Source organism: Gavia stellata, unplaced genomic scaffold (genome assembly GCF_030936135.1).
Source record: "Gavia stellata isolate bGavSte3 unplaced genomic scaffold, bGavSte3.hap2 HAP2_SCAFFOLD_53, whole genome shotgun sequence".
Lineage (NCBI taxonomy): Eukaryota > Metazoa > Chordata > Aves > Gaviiformes > Gaviidae > Gavia > Gavia stellata.
The window spans coordinates 175,220-197,045 of record NW_026776569.1 but is presented as its reverse complement, the minus strand read 5'-3'; the positions used below and the strand labels follow the sequence as shown (position 1 = coordinate 197,045).

General features: G+C 49.6%; 2 protein-coding genes across 2 annotated transcripts in view; both read right to left on the bottom strand.

Moving 5' to 3' along the window:
* Positions 1-10,773, bottom strand: part of LOC132321128 (SUN domain-containing protein 3-like) — a 30,994-nt gene extending 20,221 nt beyond the window's left edge. The window contains exon 1 of the mRNA XM_059834700.1: positions 10,606-10,773. Within this exon, the coding sequence (XP_059690683.1) occupies positions 10,606-10,773 (168 nt within the window). The remainder of the gene's footprint in view (positions 1-10,605) is intronic.
* Positions 10,774-10,782: 9 nt separating this feature from the next.
* On the bottom strand, positions 10,783-21,439 carry LOC132321127 (ubiquitin carboxyl-terminal hydrolase 42-like). Its single transcript, XM_059834699.1, has 13 exons — positions 21,424-21,439; positions 20,618-20,818; positions 20,068-20,178; positions 19,890-19,992; positions 19,675-19,742; positions 19,447-19,517; positions 18,805-18,887; positions 18,431-18,542; positions 17,957-18,097; positions 17,641-17,741; positions 17,306-17,402; positions 16,679-16,969; positions 10,783-10,932 (listed from the first exon to the last, which is right to left on the bottom strand). The coding sequence occupies exons 1-13, from the start codon at positions 21,437-21,439 to the stop codon at positions 10,783-10,785; spliced, it is 1,545 nt and encodes a 514-aa protein (XP_059690682.1).
* Positions 21,440-21,826: the final 387 nt, after the last annotated feature.

The following is a 21,826-nucleotide window of genomic DNA, read 5'->3' as shown; positions in this document are numbered from 1 at the left end:
ACAACTGTTGCGGACGCGTGTTCTTGGCATCTGTCTATATGTACTCTGTAAGCTTGAATAAAGGGGAGAACGACTATACTCATACTGAGATTTCATCGTTACTCCGGGTGGTTCTCCCTCTCCAACACAAAGCCTCACTTTGAAGGCCCAAGTATTCTTTCTGAGCATCTAAATCCTCATTTTAGGGCCCGTAGCCTCATTTTGTGGCTCCAAAGAGCCATTTTGAGGGCCCAGAACTTCATTTTGAGGGCCCAAATAGTCATTTTGAGAGCCAAACCCTCAGTGAAGGCTCAAAGCCTCATTTCGGGGGTTTGAAACCTCGTTCTGAGCGTCCAAATCCTTATTTTGTGACTTTCAAATTGTAATTTTGAGGGTCCAAATAGTCATTTTGAGGGCCCAAAATCTGGTTTTGATCTTCCAAAACCTCATTTTGAGGGTCTAAATACTCATGTTTAGGGTCCGAATAGACAGTTTGAGGGTCCAAATCCTCATTTTGAGGGTCCAGATTGTTATTTTGAGGGCCCAAATCCTCATTGTGAGGGTCCAAAACCTCATTATGAGGACCCCAGACATCATTTTGAGGGTCCAAAGCCTCATTTAATGGTTTGAAGCCTCATTTTCAGGGTCCAAATCCTTTTTTTGAGGGTTGAAATAGTAATTTTGAGGGTCCAAAGCCTCATTTTCAGGGTCCAAACACTAATTTTGAGCATCCAAACTAATTTTGAGGGTCCAAATTGTCATTTTGAGGGTCCAAAGCCTCATTTTGTGCCTCCGCAGACCGGTTTTTAGGCTGTCACGCCTCAGTTTTTAGTAGCAATGGATCCCTTGAGGGCACAAAACCTATTGTCAAGGTCCTAAGCCCCGATTTGAGGGTCCAGAGTCTCATTTGGAAGGTCCAAGTATTCTTTTTGAGCATCCAAATCCTCATTTTAGGGACTATAGCCTCATTTTGTGGCTCCAACTAGCCATTTTGAGGGCCCAGAGCCTCATTTTGAGGACCAAAATAATCATTTTGAGGGCCCATAGCCTCAGTTAAGGCTCAAAGCCTCATTTTGAGGGTCTGAAGCCTCATTTTGAGCATCCAAATCCTTATTTTTGAGGTTTTCAAATTGTAAACTTGAGGGTACGAATAGTCATTTTGATGGTCCAAAGCCTCATTTTAAAGGCATAAATAGTAATTTTGAGGACCCAAAACCTCATTTTGATGGTCCAAATAGTCATTTGGAGGCCACAAAGTCTGATTTTCAGTGCTCAAATCCTCATTTTGAGGCCCAAATAGTCATTTTGAGTCTCCAAAGCCTCATTTTGAGAGTCCAAAACCACATTTTAAAGGCCCAAGTAGTCATTTTGACATCCCAAAGCCTCATTGCGATGGTCCAAAACCTCATTTTGAGGACCCCAGGTGTCATTTTGAGTGTCCAAAACTTCATTTTGAGGTCCCAAGGCCTCATTTTGAGGGTCCAAAGCCTCGTTTTGAGGGCCCAAATCCTCCTTCTGAGGGTTCAGATAGTGATTTTGAGCGTCGAAATAGTCATTTTGAAGGTCCAAAGCATAATTTTGAAGGGTCCAAAGAGGCATTTTGAGGCGCCAAATGGTCATTTTGAGGGTCCAAAGCCTGATTTTGGGCCTCCGCGGACCATTTTTTAGGCTGCCACGCCTCAGTTTTTAGGGGCAATGGATCCCTTGAGGGCACAAAACCTATTGTCAAGGCCCAAAGCCCCGATTTGAGGGTCCAAAGCTGTGGAGGAATGGTTTAGTAAAAAGGGACACGATCTGATTCCCATGAGCAACTCAGTCTCTGATGGGAGGAAAGGCTCAGAAGGAACCGCTAACTGTCCTTGAAAGCCTGTTGTGATAAGAGACAGCGGAATGGTAAACAAGAAGAAGGAGCTACATCCACGAAGAGGAGAAGTGCTCCTGTGCGTGCACAAGAGCACTGTACCAATCACACTCGCCGCCCTGGCGCATGAACAGAGGCTGTAAGCCAATTATACAACTGTTGCGGACGCGTGTTCTTGGCATCTGTCTATATATACTCTGTAAGCTTGAATAAAGGGGAGAACGACTATACTCATACTGAGATTTCATCGTTACTCCGGGTGGTTCTCCCTCTCCAACACAAAGCCTCACTTTGAAGGCCCAAGTATTCTTTCTGAGCATCTAAATCCTCATTTTAGGGCCCGTAGCCTCATTTTGTGGCTCCAAAGAGCCATTTTGAGGGCCCAGAACTTCATTTTGAGGGCCCAAATAGTCATTTTGAGGGCCAAACCCTCAGTGAAGGCTCAAAGCCTCATTTCGGGGGTTTGAAACCTCGTTCTGAGCGTCCAAATCCTTATTTTGTGACTTTCAAATTGTAATTTTGAGGGTCCAAATAGTCATTTTGAGGGCCCAAAATCTGGTTTTGATCTTCCAAAACCTCATTTTGACGGTCTAAATACTCACGTTTAGGGTCCGAATAGACAGTTTGAGGGTCCAAATCCTCATTTTGAGGGTCCAGATTGTTATTTTGAGGGCCCAAATCCTCATTGTGAGGGTCCAAAACCTCATTATGAGGACCCCAGACATCATTTTGAGGGTCCAAAACCTCATTTAATGGTTTGAAGCCTCATTTTCAGGGTCCAAATCCTTTTTTTGAGGGTTGAAATAGTAATTTTGAGGGTCCAAAGCCTCATTTTCAGGGTCCAAACACTAATTTTGAGCATCCAAACTAATTTTGAGGGTCCAAATTGTCATTTTGAGGGTCCAAAGCCTCATTTTGTGCCTCCGCGGACCGGTTTTTAGGCTGTCACGCCTCAGTTTTTAGTAGCAATGGATCCCTTGAGGGCACAAAACCTATTGTCAAGGTCCTAAGCCCCGATTTGAGGGTCCAGAGTCTCATTTGGAAGGTCCAAGTATTCTTTTTGAGCATCCAAATCCTCATTTTAGGGACTATAGCCTCATTTTGTGGCTCCAACTAGCCATTTTGAGGGCCCAGAGCCTCATTTTGAGGACCAAAATAATCATTTTGAGGGCCCATAGCCTCAGTTAAGGCTCAAAGCCTCATTTTGAGGGTCTGAAGCCTCATTTTGAGCATCCAAATCCTTATTTTTGAGGTTTTCAAATTGTAAACTTGAGGGTACGAATAGTCATTTTGATGGTCCAAAGCCTCATTTTAGAGGCATAAATAGTAATTTTGAGGACCCAAAACCTCATTTTGATGGTCCAAATAGTCATTTGGAGGCCACAAAGTCTGATTTTCAGTGCTCAAATCCTCATTTTGAGGCCCAAATAGTCATTTTGAGTCTCCAAAGCCTCATTTTGAGAGTCCAAAACCACATTTTAAAGGCCCAAGTAGTCATTTTGACATCCCAAAGCCTCATTGCGATGGTCCAAAACCTCATTTTGAGGACCCCAGGTGTCATTTTGCGTGTCCAAAACTTCATTTTGAGGTCCCAAGGCCTCATTTTGAGGGTCCAAAGCCTCGTTTTGAGGGCCCAAATCCTCCTTCTGAGGGTTCAGATAGTGATTTTGAGCGTCGAAATAGTCATTTTGAAGGTCCAAAGCATAATTTTGAAGGGTCCAAAGAGGCATTTTGAGGCGCCAAATGGTCATTTTGAGGGTCCAAAGCCTCATTTTGGGCCTCCGCGGACCGTTTTTTAGGCTGCCACGCCTCAGTTTTTAGGGGCAATGGATCCCTTGAGGGCACAAAACCTATTGTCAAGGCCCAAAGCCCCGATTTGAGGGTCCAAAGCTGTGGAGGAATGGCTTAGTAACAAGGGACACGATCTGATTCCCATGAGCAACTCAGTCTCTGATGAGAGGAAAGGCTCAGAGGGAACCACTAACTGTCCTTGAAAGCCTGTTGTGATAAGAGACAGCGGAATGGTAAACAAGAAGAAGGAGCTACATCCACGAAGAGGAGAAGTGCTCCTGTGCGTGCACAAGAGCACTGTACCAATCACACTCGCCGCCCTGGCGCATGAACAGAGGCTGTAAGCCAATTATACAACTGTTGCGGACGCGTGTTCTTGGCATCTGTCTATATATACTCTGTAAGCTTGAATAAAGGGGAGAACGACTATACTCATACTGAGATTTCATCGTTACTCCGGGTGGTTCTCCCTCTCCAACACAAAGCCTCACTTTGAAGGCCCAAGTATTCTTTCTGAGCATCTAAATCCTCATTTTAGGGCCCGTAGCCTCATTTTGTGGCTCCAAAGAGCCATTTTGAGGGCCCAGAACTTCATTTTGAGGGCCCAAATAGTCATTTTGAGGGCCAAACCCTCAGTGAAGGCTCAAAGCCTCATTTCGGGGGTTTGAAACCTCGTTCTGAGCGTCCAAATCCTTATTTTGTGACTTTCAAATTGTAATTTTGAGGGTCCAAATAGTCATTTTGAGGGCCCAAAATCTGGTTTTGATCTTCCAAAACCTCATTTTGACGGTCTAAATACTCACGTTTAGGGTCCGAATAGACAGTTTGAGGGTCCAAATCCTCATTTTGAGGGTCCAGATTGTTATTTTGAGGGCCCAAATCCTCATTGTGAGGGTCCAAAACCTCATTATGAGGACCCCAGACATCATTTTGAGGGTCCAAAACCTCATTTAATGGTTTGAAGCCTCATTTTCAGGGTCCAAATCCTTTTTTTGAGGGTTGAAATAGTAATTTTGAGGGTCCAAAGCCTCATTTTCAGGGTCCAAACACTAATTTTGAGCATCCAAACTAATTTTGAGGGTCCAAATTGTCATTTTGAGGGTCCAAAGCCTCATTTTGTGCCTCCGCGGACCGGTTTTTAGGCTGTCACGCCTCAGTTTTTAGTAGCAATGGATCCCTTGAGGGCACAAAACCTATTGTCAAGGTCCTAAGCCCCGATTTGAGGGTCCAGAGTCTCATTTGGAAGGTCCAAGTATTCTTTTTGAGCATCCAAATCCTCATTTTAGGGACTATAGCCTCATTTTGTGGCTCCAACTAGCCATTTTGAGGGCCCAGAGCCTCATTTTGAGGACCAAAATAATCATTTTGAGGGCCCATAGCCTCAGTTAAGGCTCAAAGCCTCATTTTGAGGGTCTGAAGCCTCATTTTGAGCATCCAAATCCTTATTTTTGAGGTTTTCAAATTGTAAACTTGAGGGTACGAATAGTCATTTTGATGGTCCAAAGCCTCATTTTAGAGGCATAAATAGTAATTTTGAGGACCCAAAACCTCATTTTGATGGTCCAAATAGTCATTTGGAGGCCACAAAGTCTGATTTTCAGTGCTCAAATCCTCATTTTGAGGCCCAAATAGTCATTTTGAGTCTCCAAAGCCTCATTTTGAGAGTCCAAAACCACATTTTAAAGGCCCAAGTAGTCATTTTGACATCCCAAAGCCTCATTGCGATGGTCCAAAACCTCATTTTGAGGACCCCAGGTGTCATTTTGCGTGTCCAAAACTTCATTTTGAGGTCCCAAGGCCTCATTTTGAGGGTCCAAAGCCTCGTTTTGAGGGCCCAAATCCTCCTTCTGAGGGTTCAGATAGTGATTTTGAGCGTCGAAATAGTCATTTTGAAGGTCCAAAGCATAATTTTGAAGGGTCCAAAGAGGCATTTTGAGGCGCCAAATGGTCATTTTGAGGGTCCAAAGCCTCATTTTGGGCCTCCGCGGACCGTTTTTTAGGCTGCCACGCCTCAGTTTTTAGGGGCAATGGATCCCTTGAGGGCACAAAACCTATTGTCAAGGCCCAAAGCCCCGATTTGAGGGTCCAAAGCTGTGGAGGAATGGCTTAGTAACAAGGGACACGATCTGATTCCCATGAGCAACTCAGTCTCTGATGAGAGGAAAGGCTCAGAGGGAACCACTAACTGTCCTTGAAAGCCTGTTGTGATAAGAGACAGCGGAATGGTAAACAAGAAGAAGGAGCTACATCCACGAAGAGGAGAAGTGCTCCTGTGCGTGCACAAGAGCACTGTACCAATCACACTCGCCGCCCTGGCGCATGAACAGAGGCTGTAAGCCAATTATACAACTGTTGCGGACGCGTGTTCTTGGCATCTGTCTATATGTACTCTGTAAGCTTGAATAAAGGGGAGAACGACTATACTCATACTGAGATTTCATCGTTACTCCGGGTGGTTCTCCCTCTCCAACACAAAGCCTCACTTTGAAGGCCCAAGTATTCTTTCTGAGCATCTAAATCCTCATTTTAGGGCCCGTAGCCTCATTTTGTGGCTCCAAAGAGCCATTTTGAGGGCCCAGAACTTCATTTTGAGGGCCCAAATAGTCATTTTGAGGGCCAAACCCTCAGTGAAGGCTCAAAGCCTCATTTCGGGGGTTTGAAACCTCGTTCTGAGCGTCCAAATCCTTATTTTGTGACTTTCAAATTGTAATTTTGAGGGTCCAAATAGTCATTTTGAGGGCCCAAAATCTGGTTTTGATCTTCCAAAACCTCATTTTGAGGGTCTAAATACTCACGTTTAGGGTCCGAATAGACAGTTTGAGGGTCCAAATCCTCATTTTGAGGGTCCAGATTGTTATTTTGAGGGCCCAAATCCTCATTGTGAGGGTCCAAAACCTCATTATGAGGACCCCAGACATCATTTTGAGGGTCCAAAGCCTCATTTAATGGTTTGAAGCCTCATTTTCAGGGTCCAAATCCTTTTTTTGAGGGTTGAAATAGTAATTTTGAGGGTCCAAAGCCTCATTTTCAGGGTCCAAACACTAATTTTGAGCATCCAAACTAATTTTGAGGGTCCAAATTGTCATTTTGAGGGTCCAAAGCCTCATTTTGTGCCTCCGCAGACCGGTTTTTAGGCTGTCACGCCTCAGTTTTTAGTAGCAATGGATCCCTTGAGGGCACAAAACCTATTGTCAAGGTCCTAAGCCCCGATTTGAGGGTCCAGAGTCTCATTTGGAAGGTCCAAGTATTCTTTTTGAGCATCCAAATCCTCATTTTAGGGACTATAGCCTCATTTTGTGGCTCCAACTAGCCATTTTGAGGGCCCAGAGCCTCATTTTGAGGACCAAAATAATCATTTTGAGGGCCCATAGCCTCAGTTAAGGCTCAAAGCCTCATTTTGAGGGTCTGAAGCCTCATTTTGAGCATCCAAATCCTTATTTTTGAGGTTTTCAAATTGTAAACTTGAGGGTACGAATAGTCATTTTGATGGTCCAAAGCCTCATTTTAAAGGCATAAATAGTAATTTTGAGGACCCAAAACCTCATTTTGATGGTCCAAATAGTCATTTGGAGGCCACAAAGTCTGATTTTCAGTGCTCAAATCCTCATTTTGAGGCCCAAATAGTCATTTTGAGTCTCCAAAGCCTCATTTTGAGAGTCCAAAACCACATTTTAAAGGCCCAAGTAGTCATTTTGACATCCCAAAGCCTCATTGCGATGGTCCAAAACCTCATTTTGAGGACCCCAGGTGTCATTTTGAGTGTCCAAAACTTCATTTTGAGGTCCCAAGGCCTCATTTTGAGGGTCCAAAGCCTCGTTTTGAGGGCCCAAATCCTCCTTCTGAGGGTTCAGATAGTGATTTTGAGCGTCGAAATAGTCATTTTGAAGGTCCAAAGCATAATTTTGAAGGGTCCAAAGAGGCATTTTGAGGCGCCAAATGGTCATTTTGAGGGTCCAAAGCCTCATTTTGGGCCTCCGCGGACCATTTTTTAGGCTGCCACGCCTCAGTTTTTAGGGGCAATGGATCCCTTGAGGGCACAAAACCTATTGTCAAGGCCCAAAGCCCCGATTTGAGGGTCCAAAGCTGTGGAGGAATGGCTTAGTAACAAGGGACACGATCTGATTCCCATGAGCAACTCAGTCTCTGATGGGAGGAAAGGCTCAGAAGGAACCGCTAACTGTCCTTGAAAGCCTGTTGTGATAAGAGACAGCGGAATGGTAAACAAGAAGAAGGAGCTACATCCACGAAGAGGAGAAGTGCTCCTGTGCGTGCACAAGAGCACTGTACCAATCACACTCGCCGCCCTGGCGCATGAACAGAGGCTGTAAGCCAATTATACAACTGTTGCGGACGCGTGTTCTTGGCATCTGTCTATATATACTCTGTAAGTTTGAATAAAGGGGAGAACGACTATACTCATACTGAGATTTCATCGTTACTCCGGGTGGTTCTCCCTCTCCAACACAAAGCCTCACTTTGAAGGCCCAAGTATTCTTTCTGAGCATCTAAATCCTCATTTTAGGGCCCGTAGCCTCATTTTGTGGCTCCAAAGAGCCATTTTGAGGGCCCAGAACTTCATTTTGAGGGCCCAAATAGTCATTTTGAGGGCCAAACCCTCAGTTAAGGCTCAAAGCCTCATTTCGGGGGTTTGAAACCTCGTTCTGAGCATCCAAATCCTTATTTTGTGACTTTCAAATTGTAATTTTGAGGGCCCAAAAAGTCATTTGGAGGGTCCAAAGCCTCATTTTGAGGGTCCAAATTGTTATTTTGAGGGCCCAAATCCTCATTTTGAGGGTCCAAAGCCTCATTTAAGGGTTTGAAGCCTCATTTTCAGGGTCCAGATCCTTTTTTTGAGGGTTGAAATAGTAATTTTGAGGGTCCAAAGCCTCATTTTCAGGGTCCAAACACTAATTTTGAGCATCCAAACTAATTTTGAGGGTCCAAATCCTTTTTTTGAGGGTTGAAATAGTAATTTTGAGGGTCCATAGCCTCATTTTCAGGGTCCAAACACTAATTTTGAGCATCCAAACTAATTTTGAGGGTCCAAATTGTCATTTTGAGGGTCCAAAGCCTCATTTTGTGCCTCCGCAGACCGGTTTTTAGGCTGTCACGCCTCAGTTTTTAGTAGCAATGGATCCCTTGAGGGCACAAAACCTATTGTCAAGGTCCTAAGCCCCGATTTGAGGGTCCAGAGTCTCATTTGGAAGGTCCAAGTATTCTTTTTGAGCATCCAAATCCTCATTTTAGGGACTATAGCCTCATTTTGTGGCTCCAACTAGCCATTTTGAGGGCCCAGAGCCTCATTTTGAGGACCAAAATAATCATTTTGAGGGCCCATAGCCTCAGTTAAGGCTCAAAGCCTCATTTTGAGGGTCTGAAGCCTCATTTTGAGCATCCAAATCCTTATTTTTGAGGTTTTCAAATTGTAAACTTGAGGGTACGAATAGTCATTTTGATGGTCCAAAGCCTCATTTTAAAGGCATAAATAGTAATTTTGAGGACCCAAAACCTCATTTTGATGGTCCAAATAGTCATTTGGAGGCCACAAAGTCTGATTTTCAGTGCTCAAATCCTCATTTTGAGGCCCAAATAGTCATTTTGAGTCTCCAAAGCCTCATTTTGAGAGTCCAAAACCACATTTTAAAGGCCCAAGTAGTCATTTTGACATCCCAAAGCCTCATTGCGATGGTCCAAAACCTCATTTTGAGGACCCCAGATGTCATTTTGAGCGTCCAAAACTTCATTTTGAGGTCCCAAGGCCTCATTTTGAGGGTCCAAAGCCTCGTTTTGAGGGTCCAAATACTCATTTGAGGGTCCAATGCTTCATTTTGAAGTTTGGAAGTCTTCTTTTGTGGGTATAATTCCTCATTTTGAGGGCCCCAAATCTGATTTTGATCTCCCAAAACCTCATTTTGACGGTCTAAATACTCACGTTTAGTGTCCAAATAGACAGTTTGAGGCCCAAAGCCTCATTTTGAAGGTCAAACAGTAATTTTGAAGGTCCAAATAACCATTTTGAGGGTCCAAATTGTTATTTTGAGGGCCCAAATCCTCATTGTGAGGGTCCAAATCCTCATTCTGAGGGCCCAAATAGTCATTTTGAGGGTCCAAAGCCTCGTTTTGAGGGTCCAAAGTCTCATTTTGTGCCTCCACAGACCCGTTTTTAGGCTGCCACGCCTCAGTTTTTAGTGGCGACGGATACCTTGAGGGCACAAAACCTAATGTCAAAATCGGAAGCCTTGTATTGAGGGCCAAAATCTTCATTTTGAGGGATGAAATCCTCATTTTGAGGGCCTGAAGCCCCTTTTTGAGGGCTGAAATCTCATTTTGAGGAATGAAGTCTGTTTTGAGGGCCAAAAGCTTTACTCCGAGGGCCCGAATCCCCATTTTGAGGGTCTGATTTTGATCTTCCAAAACCTCATTTTGACGGTCTAAATACTCATGTTTAGGATCCAAATAGACAGTCTGAGGGCTCAAAGCCTCATTGTGAGGGTCCAAAGAGTCATTCTGAGGGTCCAAATGCTCATTACGCCCATTGAATTTCTTCTTGTGTTGCCCATTCTTGCACTTCCTACACGGGAGAAGTGCGAGCCGTTATCACTGCAGATGACATCAGGAGTAGGTAGACTTGAGAACCAAAACCATAGCCCTCATACTGTATTTCACCCATCGGCCTTCGGGCACTTTGTTGCCAAAAGCAAGCCAGAGACGACTTCCGCTCCTGCAAGAATGCATCGATGCATTGGCGTTAGCGTGGCTGATGTGAGGGGAGACGATCTGGGGTCAGATCCTGAACACGGGGACTGTGGGCCATATCCGCAGCTGCGGCTGAATGGCCCCAGAGCCCTGAAAGGCCGCACAAGAGGAGCGAGGAGGGGAGCCCTGCCCGAGTGCTGCCCACAGGGCTGGGCTGAAGGGCAGCTGTCTTTGCAGAGCACCCATCTGTAGGGCTCAGGCTCCCACGGCAGCCTTACATCACCAAAGAGGGGCAGGAACTTTTCCGCCAGCTGCAAAGCGATGACGCTGGCCTCCTCCCTCTTCACGTGACGCATCGTGTTCCTGCGGAATACCAGGGCCTTCATCTTGACATCAGTGTTGGCATCCTGCAGGGTCTCCATGACGTCCGGCAGCAGGACCGGCATTTTTCTTGCCTATATGCTCACCGTCTCAGGTGTCTTCGCAAGCGTGATGAGGGCCCTGAGCACCAGCGAGAGCATCACCAGGCTTGGATGCCTCAGGTACCTCTGGGCCTTGTACAGGGCAACAAACTCCTCTGTTTTGACGTCAGCGCAGAGCAGCAGCTGAAATGAAGTCAGCAGGGAGAGACCAGCAGAGCCCGCCGGGCTCCCTCCACCGCGCTGGCACAAAGGAGGCAGGACACGCGGGCGGTGGCAAGTGTCTCCTCTCCCCAGACTTGAAGCTCCCTCAGCCTGTGTAGAGGCCATGCCTCTGCCCCAGGCTCAGCAACTGGCATGACTCTGGCTTCTGCCCCTTTCTCTGCCCCTGCCCCAGGTTTGCAGGAGATTCAATAGAAAATCCTTTATTGGTTGGAGACAAAAGGGATGGAATGTCCCTGACGACCTCTATAGTTATATAATTCCCAAGCAACGGGTAAAAGGAAAAAGAAGGAAGGGTAAGAATCGACAAGAGAAAAGGAGAAATAGAAAAGAGAGAGACATATCACCACCCTAGGTTCCAGCGATGTCTTATCCTGCGTAGTGTCTCGTTCGTGGTTCCTGGGTGGTGGGGCGCCTTCACCCAGTCTGTCCTGGCGTCTTTTATAGTCTCTTTCTTCCCAGGACCCTCTTTTCAGGCAGACTCTCGACACGCAGGAGCACTATTCACTTGGAGTGCTTGGAACGTTCTCAAGACGAGTAACTTTTGAGTAGATAGAAAGTTCATTTTGAAGACTGAAATCTTCATTTTGAGGAACAAAAACTTAGTTTGGGGGCTGGAATCCCCATTTTGAGGGTCCAAAGCCTCATTGTGAGGGTCCAAAACCTCATTTTGAGGGTCAAAACAGTAATTTTGAGGGTCCAAATGGTCATTTTGAGGGTTCAAAGCCTCATTTGGGGCCTCCGCAGACCTGTTTTTAGGCTGCTAAGCCTCAGTTCCTGGCGGCGAGGGATCCCTTGAGGACACAAAAACTAATATCAAGGTCCAAAGCCTTGTTTTGAGGGCCAAAATCTTCATTTTGACCATCAAAATCTTCATTTAGAGGGCCCAAACCCCCATTTTGAAAGCTGAAATTTTCATTTTGAAGAATAAAATCTTTGTTTTGAGGGTCCAAATAGCCATTTTGAAGGTCCAAAGCCTCATTTTCAGAGTCCAAATAGTCATTTTGAGGGCCCAGATCCTCATTGGGAGGGGCCAAAATCTGATTTTGAGAATGCCATGCCTCATTTTGAGGGTCCAAAACTTCATTTTGACGGTCCAAAGAGTCATTTTGAGGGCCCAAAGCCTCATTTTGAGAGTCCAAAGCATAATTTTGAAGGTCCAAAGCCTCATTTAAGGGTCCGAAGCCTCAATTTGAGGGTCCAAATAGTCATTTTGTGGGTCCAAATCATAATTTCCAGCATCCAAATAGACATTTTGTAGATGCAAATCCTAATTTTGAGGGTTTGAATAGGCATTTTGAGGGTCCTTAGTCTCATTTTGAGGGTCTAAATAGGCATTTTGAGGGTCCAAAATCTCATTCTGAACGTCCAAATTGTTATTTTGAAGTCCCAAAGCCTCATTGTGAGGGTACAAAACCTCATTTTGAGGGCTCGAAGCCTCATTCAACGGTCCAAAGCATCATTTGAGGGTCCAAATCCTCATTTTGCGGGTCCAAATACTTATTTTGAGAGCCCATAGCCTCATTTTGAGGGGCTAAAGCCTCATTTGCAGGGTCCAAATCCTCATTTTGAGGATCCAAACGCTCATTTTGAGGGTCCAAATCCTCCTTTTGAGGGTCCAAATCGTCATTTTGAGGGTCCAAATAGGCATTTTGAGGGTTCAAAACATCTGCCGCCATTTTCTGCAAGAAGGACGTCAAATTGCCCGCTCTGCAGTGGACGGAGGTGGGAGATCAAGTTCCCTGCGCAGGGAGCAGATGACTACCTGGAGCATGTCATCGCGTCCCCCCGCCCTGTGTAGCCATCAGTCGCCACAGCCCGCCAGCTCCGACACGGAGGAGGAAGCGAGAACATTGGAGGTCACCCTCCGCAGGGGTCCCAACTGTGCCCCGTCTGTGCCCGTCCCTGCAGAACAGGAGCAGCCCCAGGAAGAGCCAGGGGAGGCAGCAGCAGCGGGTCCCTCTGCCCGGGGCCGCAGCCGCAGCTCCTCCACTCCTGGACAGGGCAGGTCTTCCCATGCCGCTTTCTCCCCCTTCTCCTGGTGCCTTTCCTTGCTCCCTGCACCCCGCTGTGGGTAGCACCAGCCTGCTGGGGGGCACAGCCGTAGGCTTCTGCTCTGCTCTGGTTTCTCTCTGCTGTCTGACGTCGGCCAGGGCAACCTTGCTACGGGGAGGGCTGTCAAGGAGGCACGGACAACAGGCAGGGGCATCCGAGCCGGAGGCGAGCCTTGGCGTAACGGTATTTGGCAGGTACAGAGTGATTTCTACCAGCCCAAGCCTTTACCAAGGCAAACAAGACCTTCAGCTTTCACCTACAACAGGCTGGCATTTCACTTCTCATTTGGGCAACAGAGAAAGGGATGAAGGAAGGTGGGGTCGTCCCAGATCACAAAACAACTCCTTGCTGATGCTCAGCTTCTGGAAGCTCCCGGCTCCCAGTCCTGCGTAAAGCAATTCACGTGTCTGAGAGGAGCTCCTGAATGGGGAAGTGAAAGGTTTTCTCTGTGTAGGGCTGGCGGGACCAGAGATATTTCCAACGTTTTGTACAACATCTCTACTCCAGGACAAAGGTGGAACTGTAGACTATCACCAGAGGAGAAGAGATAAGGAGCATGAGCCGGGAAGGTGCAGATGTTGACAAGAGGCACCTGCTCAAACGTCACCTCTTTGCGTACGCCCCGTCCACTCCCATTCTCCTAAAATCCCACGGTTACGGTACCAGGAGGGCTTTTGTAGGGAGGCGTCATCTTCTAAGCCGAATCCTATCAGCACTACCTCCAAGAGAAAGTACAATGATGGTTGGGTTGGGTTGGGTTGGGTTGAGTTGCGTTGGGTCGAGCTGGTTTTCGAGCCCAGGTTGCACAGCTGTAGAAACTGCAATGCCTTCAGCCCACGCTGTCCTCTTTATAGCACAGCATAGCATACAAGAGAATAAAATATTTCATTTGGAAGGGACCTACAAGGATCGCCTAGTCCAACTGCCTGACCGATTCAGGGCTGACCAAAAGTTAAAGCATGTTGTTAAGGGCGTTGTCCAAATGCTTCTTAAACACTGAGAGGCCTGTGGCATGGACCACCTCTCTAGGAAGCCTGTTGAAGTGCTTGAGCACCCTCTCAGTAAAGAAATGCCTCCTAATGTCAAGTCTGAACCTCCCCTGGGGCAGCTTTGAACCATTCCCATGTGTCCTATCGCTGGGAGAAGTGCTCAGCACCTCCCTCTCGACGTCCCCTCCCCAGGAAGCTGCGGAGAGCAACGTCTTCGCCCCTCGGCCTCCTTTTCTCCGAGCTAGACGAACGCAAAGACCCGCTCTCGGCCCGCAACACTGAGGCTCAGCCCAGCTCCCGCAGCAGGACGGAGCAGAGACATCTCCCCCTTCCCCTGGGGCAGCCGTCCCCAGCGCTCAACAGGCAAACTGCCCGGCCTGCCTGCGGCAGCGGCGCATCGAACAGCGCCGGGCCGAGGGGCAGCCGAGGCGGGAGAGCGACCCCACGCTCAGCAGGATCGGGCCGCTCCCTCCTGTGCTGCCGCGAGCAGCGCTGGCAGGATGAGCCCTCCCCTGCTCGGCCTCTGGCTCGGCTACACCCGGCAGCCGGAGGGGTGGGAAAAGGGAAACGGGTTTGTGCTGCTCTTACCACGGGTGTCCTCAGCCAGTGCTACACTGGTGGGAACTGGTTTAGGCTGGGGGAGAGGATGCAATTCATGTAATTAACCAATTAGGCAATTAAAAAGGGAGCAGGAGAGCAGCAACAAACCCCAATGATAACGGCTTCCCCCAGCCCCGCTCTTCCCAGGCTCAGCCTCACTCCTCCCTTCCCGACTCCTCCGCCCCCTCTCCCCTCCAAGCGGCACAGGGCGATGGGGAATGGGGCTGTGGGCAGCCCACAGCGCCTCGTCTCTGCCGCCCCTTCCTCCTCCTCACCTTGTCCCCCTGCTCCCGCCTGGGCCCCAGGGGCCGCAGCTCCTGCCAGGAGCCTGCTCCGGCCTGGGCTTTTCTCCAAGGGTTGCAGCTTCCTGGTGGAGCTGTCGATGGCCGCCTGATGGGGACAGCGTTGGTGGCTGGATCCATTTCACAGCATCACAGGCTACTTGAGGCTGGCCGGGAGGTCACCTGGAGGGTGAAGTCACCTGGTCCAACCCCCCCTTGCTCAAGCAGGGCCACCTGCAGCCAGTTGTCCATGACCATGTCCAGAGGGCTGTGGAACATCTCCAAGGATGGAGACGCCACAAGCTCCCTGGGCACTCTGTGCCGCTGCTCGTCACCCGCACAGCACCCTTTGCACTTCCCCTTGCTGAACTGCATGAGGTCCCTGTCAGCCCATCTCTCCAGTCTGCCCAGGTCCCTCGGGATGGCAGCACGGCGCCCCGGCCTAAGCGCCACTCCTCCCCGTCTGGTGCCATCTGCCAGCTTGCTGAGGGTGCACTCTGCCCCATCATCCAGACCATTAAGGAAGATGTTAAACAGGATTGGAGCCAGTACTGACCCCTGGGCAACACCAGGAATTACCGGCCTCCAACTCGTCTTGGTGCCACTGAGCAGCACCCTCTGGGCCCGGCCGTTCAGCCGGTTTTCGTTTCCCCTCGCTGTCAGCTCATCCAGCCCATTTCTGTTTGTGTGACTTGAACTCCATATTTAAAAAGAAGAGATTGGAAGATGGGCATGTGCAAGCACACGGCTTTCAAAATCTCAAGATATAAACCTCCCACAGTGGGTATTTCCACCAAAAGCCTCAAAACCGAGAGAGAAGAAGACACCCTGGAAGGCCAACAAATGTTTTTAATTCTGGCTTTGGCTTTTCTGCCTGTTGGTTCCAAAGGAGTTGTTTTTGCAAGGTGATACCAAAATCTGACCACGGATTAAAGGTCTTCCTCGAGGGACCTGTGGGCAGGCGGGCCAGGCGGCAGAGCTGTCCATCGCTCTGGAAGGTCTCTCTGAGCTCTTCCTGGCCAGAGGCAGCACTGGGAGGAGGGACAGGGTGGGCTGCTGGTGCCCTTAGTGCAGCTTGGTCCCTGCTGGGGGCAGCTTTGGTGCTTCCTGGATTCCTCCTCCTCCTCCTCCTCCTCCTCATCTCTGGCTTTGCAGGAGTCAGATGTTGTGCTCCTCCCTCAACCAGGGTCACAAGCTGCCCCCATCACCGCTGCAGTGTTTGTCTGGCATGTCTCTCTGGGGCGCTGAAACCCTTCTCCTCCTCCCTGCTGAGGGGTCACAGTCCGTGGTGGCCACAAACCGGCTGCGGAGATCATAGCCCCGTGGCGGGGATCTACTCCGCTCTCTCTGCCTCAGCCAAGTTTGCCCCCGAGCAGCCCTGGGTGCGGGAGCCAACTGGGAGCTGGCGTTGGAGGGCCCTGGAGCTCCATTATCCCTTGGGGCTCGGTCACAACGTGGAAGACTTATTCTCCCCCTCCTCCTCCTCCTCCTTGCTGAGCAGTACTCACTGTACTCTACAAAACGGCTGCGGAGATCATAGCCCCGCCGCGGGGATCTGCTCCGCTCTCTCTGCCTCGGCAGGGTGTGCTCCCAAGCAGGACTGGGTGGGGGAGCCAACTGGAAGCGGACATCGGAGGGCCCTGGAGCTGCGTCATCCCTGGGAGCATGGCCACAATTTGGAGGACCAGTTATCATCCTTCTCCTCCCTGTTGAGTGGTCATAGTCCGTGGCGTCCACGAACCAGCTGCGCAGACCACTGCCCCACTGCGGGGATCTGCTCCAGACCCTCTCCCTGGCCCCGTTCCTCTGGCAGCAGGAAAAAGGGCCGAATCCATGCTCCTCGTCGTTATCATCTTCTCGCACGCTGTGCAGCGCACGGTCAAATGGTTGACGGTGGAGCGGGAAATCAGGCTGTCTTCTGGGCACGGCGGAGGTGACGCTGAGCCTGCCTGGCCAGATGAGGCACGGCCGGCCTGCAGACGCCTCCCGGGCACCTGCCCAGGTTAGCTGGCTGGTGCTGGCTGGTGCGGAGGAGCTGCCGTGCTCTGGAGAGTCCTCCATGCCCACCGCCATGTCCTGCAAAGAGAGCTGTGAAAAGGTCCTGCCCTTTCCTCCCAAGAGGACCACAACAGTGGGGAAACCCCAGGAGCTCTGGGAGGGGACAGCTAAAGGCCTCCCAAAGGCTCTTCTGGAGGGCTGCCAAGGCAGAAGGGCCAAAGGCGGAAAAGGGGATGGATCTAGGCGGGATGCTTTCAGAGGGAGCAGCCTCGCGGCTGGTAAGAAAGCTGCAGTGTGGGAGGGAAAAGAGAGCAACGCCAAGATCCCAGAAAGAAATGCGCCTGGTGCCCTGACCCACTTCCCCAGAGCTACCTTAGTCTGACGAGGCAGATCCCATGCTCCAACAGAACCCGCCTGCTTGCTGCCGGCCGCCCACTGACTGAGGAAGGAGCGGGCATGTGATGGTGCCGGTGAGGAAGAAGTCCTTTCTCCCATTTTCAGATCGGAGCGTCTGGAGAGAAAGAGTGATCTCTGTTTAGGGCTGTTCTCGCAGTTTAGACCTGGGCAGCAGCCCAGCAAGGAAGGATAAGGACTGACGTGGGGTAGCTCGGGTTTGACAGCACTGAACGATGCAGGTAGTAATTGTCTTCTGTGACGGAAAGAGAAACACTCAGGAGGACGAGAAGAAAAGTAGCAAAGCCAGGAAAAGGAAACACAGTATTCTGAACACAGTTAATACTGCTTATTACCTGACATAGAACAGTAAATAGGCTTGCTGCCTGAGAACTGTGTTGAAGTCACAGGGAACCACAGACGAATCGTCCATCTCGTACCACAGTCCATTGCTGGCCTGCAAAGAAGGCATCGGTATCTGGAGATGAACTGCATGGTGTCTCCACAAAAAGACAGGCAGAAAACTACAGAACCAAGAGGACGCCAAAACCGATCCAACCCGGCCGGTAAGGAGACCTTCCCCCCAAAAGCTTGGCTGCCGGGAACACTGCCGCGGAAGTTGTCTTCCCCAGGGTACGTTTTTCCCTTGTTAGGTGAGAAATTGCTCTTCACCTTCGTGTAGCAGAAATAGTGTCCTGTATGACAGCTGCCACCGCTGTGCACCAGGACAGCATATAAGGAGTAGAGGAGCGGTTCTCCAGCTGTCTGAGACGTGTATGGCCGAAGATCCAAGTACATGGGATACTCCACAACCTACGGAGAGACCAAGAGGGCTCAGAAATGATCCTGAAATTCGACACGAAATAGCTTTCCAAGACCAGGGGCCAGAGGTTTACAAATACATCTTTTGTGGCTGATGGAAACTTGGTTTTCCCTAAAGCGACATGTCATGGTTTGGGTGGCAGGAAAGTGTTCTCAGCCAAAGCAGCTCTGCCGGAGCAGAGTGCATGCTCATCTTCCCACGGGAGCTCTCCTCTCCCCAGAAGGGAACACGAAAATCTCAACATGAAGAGCTTGGGAAAGAGCGCACTGCTTTGGGAAACCTCCCGCTCCAGGGAGAAAGTCGCGCTCCAATTGCGTACGCACCTTGCTGATCTTCCCGCCGGTGAAATGGTCAAACCTTTTCAGACACACCGTGAGAACCTTTGGCGCCCGATGGATTGTAAACCTCTTGGAGGCGGCAACTATCTTGTCACACCTGGAATCCAAGCACAGAGCCGAGTGGTGAAACGCAGCCTTAAATGCCCCCTTTTCTCCCCCCAGAAGGCCGGACAAGCTTTCACGTCTCACACGTCCTTCCGCTATTTTAAGGCTATTCAGTTGTCTAAGGCCGGATTAGAAAAAAAAGCCGCGTGTCCTTGTTGTGCATCTCACCTAGAGGAAAAGATGACTTACGCTCGATGACATGCAGCACCTTCCCCCAGGATCTAGTATTAATATGTCGTTAGGAATCATCTTACTTGCTACATTTAAAGCAGTTTTCACCATCCAGCTGCTCAGGTTTCACAAAGTCCTTGAGAGCTGCGCTGACCGATGAGGCTGCCTGGAGGAGTGAGAAAGGAGAGCACTGAGCTGAGGGCAACGCCCTCGTCCCAACACTTCCTAGGAGTTGACCAGAAGAGCCAGGTAGCTGACGCTGAGGAGACCCACCCTGAACCCGCAAGCAGCGCCCAGGAGGAGGCCGAAAGAGGGGATTACGCTGAACATTCCCCTCAATTCCACGGAATCCCAGGGCCATCAAGAGCCACCTCTCTGGGGCACCGCACGGTTCAGCTACCGATGGTGTGCAGGGTCATCAATAAGGAAAACACCACAACCCATCAGCCTGGGAGTCAGACGGGTGTGGAGGGAGGGCAAAGGGAAGAAGGATGAGAGCACGTCGAGGCTGCAGAGAGGATAATTCGTGCTTGTCGGGCTTAAAGCCGGCACCTCCAGGGAGACGACTGCCACGGCCTCCCCAGAAGGACGCCTTCCATTCCACTCCCCACCCACCACCAAGCTCTCTTGTGTTTGCCGTCTACGTTTTTAAAGCCAAATGCGTTTATGCTGGAAAGCTACAGGAGCCTTGGGACGTCTGGAAGCACAATTCCAAACCCTCTTACTTTTATATCCAGAGGAACATCCAGGAAGGTCTCGTAGGAATCAGAAACCGCTTTGCAGCTCAAGCACGTGACTGGAAGGCAAATGGAAATGCTCAGCGATAGAGGGAGTGGACTGTGCGGGTTTACGCTCGTCGTACCTACTACGCCAGTCACAAGAACAGCTGTTGATCACAGGCAGACAGAAGGGCACAGACAATTCCAAGGAGAGCAATAGGTGTGGAAAAGTACCTCTGGATCTCAGAAAGCCCCCAAATATTTGATGGACAACGGTAGTTGATTGAGAAGAGATGTCCAAGCTGGAAATAAATGGTAAGGCAGGGAGTTATCTCCTCCAAGAGTTTCACTTTGTCTGAAAGCCCTGGGCGCAGTTTTTCCCTGACGGGAGTACGTCGAGGAGTCCAAAGGGCTGGGGAACATTCAAAAGGTCATTTGCTTGTGCTTACTCGCTGCTTCCACTCAGACAAGCTCTCTGCATGGCATCGACAGTATAGCGTAAGAACTCGTGGGCGTCTTCCTGCATGCCAAGCTGGAAATGTTCTCCTATTCCTAAGAAAGAAGAAGTTAGGAGTTCTCTCCTACGAGAACAGAAGACACCGTGTCAAAGCACCTGAAATGACTTACGCTTGAGGACACTGAGGACAGCCCAAGGCTCGATGGCACTGGCGGAGGAACGCAAGACCATGTTAACGTGCGCTTCCATTCTGCACATCATGCAGAAGCCTAGCTGGCGACCTGAGGAGAGAGAGGAAAGCGATTTGTCAGCTTAGCAAAATATCCGTAGCAACGGGAAACTTAATGGAGAGGAGTTCTACTCTCTTCTCCTAGGGTGACAATGTCCCAACAAGCCCGGGACATTTCTGTGCGTAGAAAACTTTTTTCAGAGGGATGCTAAACTGACAGAAGTTTTGTGTGCCGTAAGCAAAGAGAGTTTAAGCTGCAGGAATAGGGACGGAGACCCGGGGCTAGAAAGAGGTGACTTTCTGAAGAGGAACACGCCTAGGTACGACAAGCGGCTTCTAGGCTTGAGCGTTCAAAGGACACCCGCTCGGGGCGGGCGGGGTGGGGGGTTGACAAAGAAGGGCTGCTTTTCCCCTAAATCAAATTCCAGGTTCTGGGAATCCTCAGGAAGTGCCCAACAGATTGACAAAGAGCTGTTCCTAAAAGTACTCACACGACAAGCTGTGCTCACGAGAGAGCAGGTAGTTGGCCAGAGGGGGTGTGTACGTCAGGCACTGCAGGACGGAGTTGAGGAAGCACGTATTGTGCAGGTTGTGGAGTCCCGCTCCAGCTCTCTGTCGTTGCTGCCAGCCCATGCAAATCTTCTCCGGGGGAAAGAGGATCCTTTGTGGCGGAGCCATTCCCTCGGCAATGACTGCAGGGAAACGACGTTTGAAAAGAGGTGAGACGATACTGTTGCACAAAAGCATATTTCAAAGTCGAGTTCTGTGCAGGAGCACCCAGGACAACCAGCTCTAACCTCCAACACAGAGACATTGGGGGAAGCCTAACGCTGCCATTGAAATTTGCTTGTTAAGAAACAGCTGTGGAAGATAGTCTGTTCCCTCGCTTACGTTGCCCAAAGTCCAACAAACCCACACTCTGATTTCTGTGCCTCGGGCTACCTTCCTTTCCCTCTAGGCTCTTGAACTAGATTATCAGGTCAAGTCTTCCCTTTTCCTGATTGTAACTGGACAAAAACAAGCAAGACCCTAGCACAGAAGGTAACCCTACTGATGTCAGAGCTTTCTATGAGCAATGTCATCTTTCAACGTCTTGTACATAGTGGCAGAGGAGTGAGAAAACGCCGTTTCCTGTGTCTAATTGAAAACACCTGGGTAGCTCTGGCCACTATAAGGAAACGCCCCAGACTTCACTCCAGGTTGTCAGCACATCAGCTTTCAGGGATGGAGGACCAGCCGCGTCCATCGCCTTTGGGGATTCACAAAGTCCAAGCCTGCTGGGGAAACTGTTACTCACAGGAGTCGTTCCCCATTGCGGCCATCGCTCCTCTCAGGAACAGAGGGGAAAGCTCAGGATGACAAAGGATGTCAGGATGTGCTCGCGGAAGAGAAGACCAGCGCCAATCCCGTCACCTGATCGCCAAGAAATAATTGTAGCTCAACAAAATGATGGAAGAAAACCCCAAAGGAAACTCACAGAACAGCATCCGCCATCAAAACTGTTTCCGTGGTAGTTTTAACTGCTGCAGAGCCGCAGGCTGACGACCTCACCATCACTGTCACGGGGCCCTGGTTCACAGCAGTTCCAAAGGCCCTTTTGAAAGGCTCAAATGTGCGTCACCTTCTCGGAAGAGGACCTGCTGCTGACCTGTTGCCAGCTTTAGCAGCAGAGCCCTCTGGCTCTCCAGCCCACACTTTCC